This window comes from Andrena cerasifolii, chromosome 6 (genome assembly GCF_050908995.1).
Source record: "Andrena cerasifolii isolate SP2316 chromosome 6, iyAndCera1_principal, whole genome shotgun sequence".
In the NCBI taxonomy this organism is placed as follows: Eukaryota; Metazoa; Arthropoda; class Insecta; order Hymenoptera; family Andrenidae; genus Andrena; species Andrena cerasifolii.
This window is the reverse complement of record NC_135123.1, coordinates 5,258,016-5,267,094: the sequence shown is the minus strand read 5'-3', so window position 1 is coordinate 5,267,094 and position 9,079 is coordinate 5,258,016. Positions and strand designations below refer to the sequence as shown.

Below are 9,079 nucleotides of genomic sequence, written 5' to 3'. Positions count from 1 at the left end.
TTATTACTTGTTATACTTATTGTGTTAAATGTTAAAACGATTATAATAAAACAATCTGTTTCTCACTGCCTGTTAAATCAAGATTTTAAGTGTCGCCATAAAATTAAGAAACTAATTAGAAAAGTGATAAACATTATAAAATAGTTGTATTTTAGAGACTGAAGTAATGTTGCAAGATATTTTATTCACTTTTTCATGTAGTATTTATACATTTTCATTTGTAACGTCGAATAGGTATATTTATACACAAATACAGGATGCCCCTGAGAAAGAGATGGTGTCTTTAAGTTAGGTGGTTGAGGATGTGCAAAGAAGTAATAAAAATTCTATGAACATGATGTCTATATATGTAGTCAATGGTTGAAGTTTAACATTATTAACGTTATAATCCTGTATGTCAGGGCTCTCCAAGGTTGCTCCCGCGGGAGCTTGGGGTTCTCCCACTCTCGTCCGCGTTGTCAAGGATAATGCGCGACGCTAACCGCGAAGACTCTAGCCCGACTAGCCTGTCATGGCCAGAGTTAGGAGCGATGGGACCGCAGTGAATGGAAGGGGAAACACCTACAGGAGTGGTGGTTATGTGTGCATGAACTGCGCCTGCGTCAGTCACGCACACATTACCACCGCTCCTGTAGGTGTTTTCCCCCTCCATCACTGCGGTCCCATCGCTCCTAACTCTGGTCACGGCAGCCTTCGTAGCGTCGCGCGGTCTCCTTGACAACGGAACGCACGCTGCGCCAGAGGAAAATTGGAAGGGGAAGCAGGCCCATAAGGGGCCCCTACGCCGGAGAGCCCTGCTGTATGTTCTCAAACTTGGTATGATTTTCCCACTACACGAATATCAATTCGCTACAGAAGTGACTAACGCATGCGTTAGGATATATTTTGTGCGATATTTTTACTTGCAGCTAATACAGCATTTCACAATTTCTCGCGATTTTCAAATATGTTCCTGTAGATGGTTTGCTTCATTGTACCTTGAAAATAAAGATCCAGAAAGTGAAACACCTGACAATTGGGATCATTGCCAAAAAGTATTATTTATTCTTTTATCAATCTATTAGCTAAGAGTTATTAGTTAGACTTTGATACGTTTGATTATTTCCTTGATAGCACTTATTTCATTAAACATATGTTTTGGACACCATATAAGACTTTATTTATATTCTTCATTTTACTTTCTCAACCATTTACCTTAAGAACAGTGCTATCCAAAAATTTATTTGCAAGTAAAATGGGCTTCTTCCACTTTGTACCTATCGTCATGCATATGTATTAACGGGTACCCGATATTTCGGGCTCGGGTCGGGTAAAGTCGGGCGGGTTCGGACGGGGGCCTGAGACACACGGACCTTCGGGTAGCCCGACTGTTTCGGGTAGTGTGATTATGTCGAACCAAGTCGAAGAAAATCGAGCGGGCTCGAGCGAGTTCTGGGCGATGATTCGGTTCAGGATTCGTTTGAAATGCATTGTATCGCGTTTTTAATGCGGTCCTTGGTATGCATACGTACTCACAATGAGCTTTTTTTTTAGCAACCGAGTCCTCGGCAAGCATATACGAGATCTTTACCTAACCTACATGAAATTTTGGAATAAGATAATTTTCACGTGAAAATATAATACTTCTAATTGATTTATTCAAAATGGATTCGATATAACCTGTATATTAATTTTTGTATAAGGTGCACAAGTTGAATTTTTACTTGATCAGAATAAGAAAATGTATTATATTAATAGATACTTTGAATTAATAAATTAACTCGAGCCCGCCCGATTGTCTTCAACTTGACCTAAAACAATCGAGCTACCGGTCACAATCAGGTTACCCGAAACGGTCGGGTGAGCTACCCAAAGATCCGTAAGACTCGGGACGCTCGGATCCCCACCCGACTTTTTCGCACCCGACCCGATCGCTCGGGTACCCGATACATTTGATTACCTGCACATACCTAAGTATGTATACATATATGTATAACGCTATTAGAGCTTCGTTATATGTGTACTTCAGCTGACGAAAGACAGTGCATACGGAGGAGGCCAAGGGTTACCATTTGGGAACAGAACTATCTTAAGACTATTTATTTCAGGGACATCCTACACATGAGTGATTGCTCTAAAAATTAGTTTTCAATGGAATGTAACTGTTCAATAAGTGTCAAAAGTATGGGAAATATTCTAACGCGTTTCAAAATATGCATTAATATTGTATACAGAATAACTTTCCACAAACAGTTTTTGGTTTTTACTAAGTAAGACACCTATTAATTCTTTAACAGTTTAATGCGTTCGGGAGATGCTTACGGCGATACGGACTTACACCAACTATACGAAAAAAATACGTGAAAAACATTATAGTTAATTTATTATAATTACTATAAATTTCAAACAAAAAAAGATGCACTACTTCTTATTTTAGTACTCTGTTACTTTTAATGCACTGTTAAAATCTTAAGTTCGTCAAGCTCTATTTGAAGTATTTTTGTTATATTTGATAAGTGTACATATACAGGGTGTTCCATTTTAATTTATAAATGCATATTTCGGAAACTTTACTGAATTCATTAAAATTACTTTTATATGGTTAAAAGTGAGTGAGCATAGGCCTCAAGATCATTTTAGGGTTGCTTACATTTTTTTAATGTAATATTTGTGACAGTATATTTGTTTGTATGAATTGATAGACGAGTTTAACTATATCGATTTTTTTAGTGATTTTCATTGCATACTTCAAGTATAGACCAAACACTGTGAATGTAACAGTCGTTACACAGATATATTAATTTTTACTCAACCATTTTTAAAAACTTTTATGCAAGAAGAGGTACAAGAAACGAAATATTATATTTATGTACAGTATTTTAAAATTAAATAAATTTTATAACTAAATAAAGTAAGCAGACTTACTGAGGCTGTTAAAGTCCATATCTTCTGTCCACATTGTCTATGATTTCCCATGTTTTCCATTATTATGAAGGATGAACAGTAATAAACACTTATGACCAGCTATTCGGGTTTCAGCATCACTCGTCCGAAATCAGATTCTACAATTGGAGCATCTTTGTTTCAATTTACATAAACCGATACACTTTTCTAAACTTGATACATGATAATATATTTTAGTTTTTACGATATCCATTCATATAAGAATACGAGTATTATTTCGTAATTATTTCGAGTGTACAAGTTTCTGATATTTATTATTATATTAACCGCTTGAACGATATGAAATTTTAAACATTGCTCGTTTTGTAAGTAAGTGAAGTATAAGCGAGAGATAGAAGGAAAAGGGAGAGAAGTGTAATCACAGGTGTATAATGAACATAGAAAAGTACTTTATTTACGAGTTATCACAGCCGAAAAACATAACTAATAAATCAAGTCTGATAAGGAAACTATAGTATAATAAAGGTAGTCTTACATAGTGTCATTTTGGCATTGCAGTTTTTATGGACCAACTCGATAGTGATTTGGTTTCATAAATTATTCAAGGAACTTTGGGTTGTACAATACCATTGTTTTGAGGATTCGTATGCTGAGTTTGTTCTGCCGCAGCCTGCAACAACCTCGTCCGGCGTCTGGTATAATGTTGCCATAACAGTATCTGTTGATCGTCTATAAATTTTGTACACTGAGAGTTAACTACTTCTCTCCTGAAGTGTTCATACTGTAATAAATCTAAGAAGTATAAGCACATAGGATATTTTAAATATTTCGCATACTCTGGTTCTTTCCAATACAACAGATACTTAAGATAATTTACAAACGTCGCGTCCTTAAAGTATCCACGTTGTGCTAAAACTATAATAATGGCTATTAGTATCTGGAAAAGCTATGAAGTATTAGGTAGTCGTTAACATGAACGTACAGTTTAAGTAGTTTGGATTGGCAAGACACTGAACAAATTCTAATTCAACCTGGAACCGTAAACGCTGTTGGTCGTCTGTTTCTGGACCCCCTGTAGAAAAGAGATCGAGGTTTACAGTATAGTCTGATTTTCGAGAGTTGAGACCTGAGAGTCGAGGTTCCCTTGGACGGAGCGTGGTTAAGGAGGAACCAATGGTACGCTATGGATTCCGTGCGGCACAGAGTACCATTGGTTCCTCCTTAACCACGCTTCGTCTGAGGGACCCACTTCAGGTCTCAACTTTCGAAAATCAGACTATAGCTTCGGTTGCATTCAGCATGTATAACCACTGCGTTACCCGATTTACTCGTATCGCTCCCCTTACCGTGAACCTTGTTAACCCCCTCAGCTTACGCTCCGTCTATATATGTCTATGCGTCCAGGTTCGCGAATCGGCGATCCATGAGAGTTCTCATAGTGCGGCTCGGCTCATGGAGGCTAGGCTCACCAAGGCTCATCCAGGCATAGACATATATAGACAGAGCAGAAGCTGTGACTATTGGCGAGGGGAAGGTAGGCTTACTGGGGAAGAGGCAGAGGTTCAGATACTGGCACGTCGGTTATAGTCTGATTTTCGAGAGTTGAGACCTGAGGCGGGTCCCTCGGACGGTGCGTGGTTTAAGGAGGAACCAATGGTACGCTACGCTGCAAGGAATCCGTAGCGTACCATTGGTTCCTCCTTAACTACGCTCCATCTAAGGGACCCGTCTCAGGTCTCAACTCTCGAAAATCAGACTATAGTTTATAACTATTTAGTTTTTAGTAATCAAAATTTTAAGTCTGTCAATAGAATGAGCTTATCAGAATTTAAATAGGGAAGCAAATAGAATTTATTGCTCTAAAATATAACTTTTGTCTTGCTATTGTGTTTTGCCCAGAGTTGGATCTTTAACAGTTAATACATGTATCCTCTATTACAATTAATCTAACATATTAATAATTAGATATTGTACGTGGAATATGTACAGTTATTTTCAGTGATACTGTTAACTTTCAAATAAGTGTTGACAATATAGGAGCAAGCATAGCTATATTTGTGTATTTGTGTATTTCTGACCTACAATAATTGAAAAACTATGGAAGCAATACGTGGTATAAGAAAAGTGATATGACTGAAACAAAATTTTGGAGCGTAAATGTATTAAACAAATTACTGAATGAAAGGATGATAGTAGTGCTGAATTCAAATTGAATTTTAATAGATGTTTATTTGTCTATTAGGTGTATGAAATATTCTTGCAAGAAAGTAATCAATAGAAAAATTTTATGACGAATGTAAAGTATTAAATAGAGGTGGGCATTCTTGAAAAGTTAAAATGGGTAAGCATTCAGTTAAAAGAATACCGTTCATTCCAATGAAAGATGGTTTTCTGCCTTTCATGAGACCCGGAGGATCATCCAAACGATTCATAGTACATTAACGTTTAATAGTCGATTATTTTCGACGTTGCTTGGGTAGTGGAAACACGTTTAAGTTCCGATACAGCATATAACGAATGTTTAGATCGATTGAAAAAATTCGTCACTTCTTCCCACAGAGATTTTCATATACTATATACTGTATCCATACTGAATCATATGACGTAGATTTGGGTTATTGAATCCAGTGTTGCGATACTAGCGCCATAATAGTAGAGCACTAAAAAAGAGAGTATGCGCATCCGCCATATTGAGTCCTCCGGAGAAAAAAGATTATTGAGTACCCGCCTTTTTGGGTATTGTCAGATTCACTTTATAAATAAAATATGCGTTGTTGATATTGATGCATAGTAGCACGACACATTATTAGAGTATTTTATTACATTTAAGTTTATATTTGGTTTATAAAGCGAATTTGACAATACTCAAAAAGGCGGGTACTCAATAATCTTCTCTCTCCAGAGGACCCAATATGGCGGATGCGCATACTCACCTTTTTAGGGCGGAATTTTCAGTCGCTACTACTTCTTAAGCATTTGCTTAAGAATTAGTAGCGACTGAGAATACCGCCGTTAGTGCTTTAATTAAAGTCCTTTGCATTTAAGAAGAATTAGAGGACGCGCATGATCCATCCTATCGCGGGAAATTTAAACACTCTTGTGATTCCATGTCATTTGACATGAATAAATTATTGTGTACTTTTTAATCGCATTTATACGTGTGCTTTCGTTACAGTATTATAACTTATGTTATGTATTGTAGTTACAGATGCTACGCTATAATTTCTGTAATAAAAGTATGTTTATATTAAGTTATGATGACTAACAAGAAAAGGGCCCCAAGTGGTCGGCTTGGATTTTAACGAGCTTTTGTAAGATGATAGCATGCAGGTCCCTGATGATATATATGGAATACTAGCCGTAGTTACTTAGCGGTTTTAAAGATATTAACAATTAAAGTTACGTACCTGTTTACATACTATGGGCATAAACTGTATTATAGAAGCTGTGTGGATCGTGATTCCAGCACTTCTGCGATCGATTCCCCTTTAGACGAAGATATTCTTTTTGCATTTTTGTGGTGCTAACATCGCGAAGATCCACCCAGAATTTAAAAAATTTATGAAACTTCATAACTTCGCACACCTTCAGCCAAAAGAAACTGTAACGCATGTTTCGTTCTCATTCGTCGACTCTCGGGATTATTCGGCAGGGATCGTCGTCCGTCATTGTACATACCTATATACTATTATTGAATTATAACCTACCAAGTGTCAATCCATCATAACCTGCCAAGTGTCAAATAAGGTATGTTGTCCAAATTTGAAATGTCACGAGTTTTTACACTAAATAGGAGACTGAATTATTGTCTCAATTAACAAGGTAAGTTGCCAAAATTTTTTGATAGACTTTTTATGTAGAGTCTTGGAAGTTGTCCGGAGAAGGTTCGACAGAGAAGCATCTTCTTTCGCATAAGTTTCTGGAAATTTGTAAAATAATGTAAATCGACAAAATGTGTGAAAAGACATAGCATTAAGAATTAAGAAAATTACGGCGGACTGCTTGCAATGTAGAGCAAGTCACATTAGTGAAGAAAGTACGCTGAAAGTACATGTCCCTTGATTTCGAAGTTTTTTATGGGGATTATATTTACATCAACGTATTCTGAGCGTTGAGACAGGAATAAGTTCGAAAAAAGCCAAATGTCGCAAACGAACGTTTGGTCAGGAAAAATTGTTAAAGATTTTGCATCGATCCAGAGGTGTATTCACCCCTAAGAGCCATGACCATAAAATTTTTTACACACTGTAGGAGCTCGAGTGAAACGAAATAAACCTGTGATAACTTGCTCTATCTATCGCTACGACTGTTTAAAATTTGAATAAAAACAAGCGACGTAACTCATATCTTTTAATACAATAGATTAAAGATAAGAATCTTGTATAAGCAGATTGTAATATGTCAAAGAAAAGAACGAATTATGAATATTGAATTAAGTAGTTTCTCATCCTATAACACAGAGCTGTCGTTGGATTACCTGACGTATCGAAACAAGGCCACAGAATTCTTTTCGGCAAATTGGTAGATCCTGATCCGTCGGCGTTATTCTTTCGAGGCTATCACCAACTACTTCTTTATGGTGTCCGGTTTAGTTGGCCTGAAAACTGGTACCTGCGATGGGTACATTTTTATCGGTGACGCGACGGATGTGTCTTTGGGTCACGTTAGTCGAATAAGCCCTATCGTGATGAAGAAATTAGTTACGTATGTACAAGAAGCGATACCTGTTCGCTTGAAGGCGATACACTTTATTAATACACCACCAGTGATGGATGCGATACTGAATATGGCGAAGCCATTCATGAGAAAGGAATTCTGGAATATGGTAAGGAATGCTGTGCATTAGGAAAGCTTCTCAACAGTACAGTTATCTGCTAATGACTTACCGCTAATCGAATTTACAATCCTGATCTGCAATTCAGATGACAAATGAAATCTAAGAAATTTAGTTTAATTCACTTCATGCTATTAAAAAAATAACATATTTAGGAATTTAAGTATGTTGAAAATGCTTTCGGTTGTTTTGCGTGTCTTACGGCAGGTCCTAATTAAATGTCGCACAGCGACAAAATCGTTGTCGTCCGACCGACCGAGTTCAGCCGGTCGTACGACAACGGGACAGTGTCCATATACGGCCGGCTGTAGAGTATAGTGCCTCTCCGAGATATAGTGACTTAGGTGTGAAGTCCCTCAGCGGGGTCTTACTCGACACCCTGCTGGATACTGGCCGCTAAACGTGCCCCCCTACTACCTCTTGCAGGACTGTATTTAGAGAAGACCAGGACAAAACCGGGGCCCTAACAGAAAATAAAACAGAAATTGCAGATACGGTTTATCATTATTAAAAGCTTTCAATTAAGCTTTGATTAATTATTGTATTGATTCATAAATTCTCCACTACTGTTCTAATGCAGTACATGTACCTTACTAAAATGTATTTGTATTTAATATGAGACAATTTTTAATAGCCAGTAGCAAAGCTTAATTGATGTCTTTTAATAATGATAAACCGTATATTCATTTTCTGTTTTATTATCTGTTAGGGCCCCGATTCTGTCCTGGTCTTCTCTAACTACAGTCCTGCAAGAGGTAGTAGGGGGGCACGTTTAGCGGCCAGTACCCAGCAGGGTGTCGGGTAAGACTCCGCTGAGAGACTTCACACCTAAGTCACTATAACTCGGATAGGCACTATACTATTTGCAACCGCTTTTGCGGTTAGTTTACAAGATGTCTTTATCGAAGTCGGAGTTGTTTTTCCTTAGTGAAAATAGTTATATGAAACATATATTATTATAGCAAATACACGGAAGAAACATCGTTGTTTTATAGACCAGATATATAAAGACAGGATAAATTTCGGCGAATTTTACCACCTTTACTGTCAGCTACGAGAAAACAATAATTTATTTTATCAGTATACTCGAATGACACAAAATACTTTTAATTATATTCTTGAAGCAGTACGAAAAAAGTGTACCCGCAAAACTACCAACTTTAAGAAGCCAATTTCAACTTCTTTCTTTCTCAATTTCTTCTTCTTTTGTTCTCCGTTTCATCGGAGTTCGGTGTTTCATTATTAAAATTGCTGTCCGTTCTTTTCGGCATCCTGGTGTCTTTTAAAAATAAGAGCTTTTTAGAACACACCCATTTCCCGCTATAAGTACTCATAGATGGACTGCCAGTATCTACAGAAGGA

The 9,079-nt window shown here is 37.1% G+C and overlaps 1 protein-coding gene across 5 annotated transcripts; it reads right to left on the bottom strand.

Moving 5' to 3' along the window:
* Positions 1-164: 164 nt before the first annotated feature.
* On the bottom strand, positions 165-5,432 carry Med31 (mediator complex subunit 31). 5 transcript variants are annotated; one of them, XR_013085484.1, is made up of 5 exons: positions 5,249-5,432; positions 3,866-3,955; positions 3,511-3,798; positions 2,905-3,041; positions 165-977 (listed from the first exon to the last, which is right to left on the bottom strand). XR_013085484.1 is itself a non-coding variant. In XM_076814177.1 (5 exons), exons 1-5 carry the CDS (start codon positions 5,313-5,315, stop codon positions 941-943), a joined length of 375 nt encoding a protein of 124 aa, XP_076670292.1. In that variant the 5' UTR covers positions 5,316-5,432; the 3' UTR covers positions 165-940. The 5 variants fall into 5 exon arrangements, 3 of the variants coding, with proteins under 3 accessions (XP_076670292.1, XP_076670290.1, XP_076670291.1); XM_076814177.1 differs by lacking the exon at positions 2,905-3,041 and having other exon boundaries at positions 3,511-3,612; positions 3,720-3,798; XR_013085485.1 differs by lacking the exon at positions 165-977 and adding an exon at positions 991-2,322.
* Between the last annotated feature and the right edge of the window lie 3,647 nt (positions 5,433-9,079).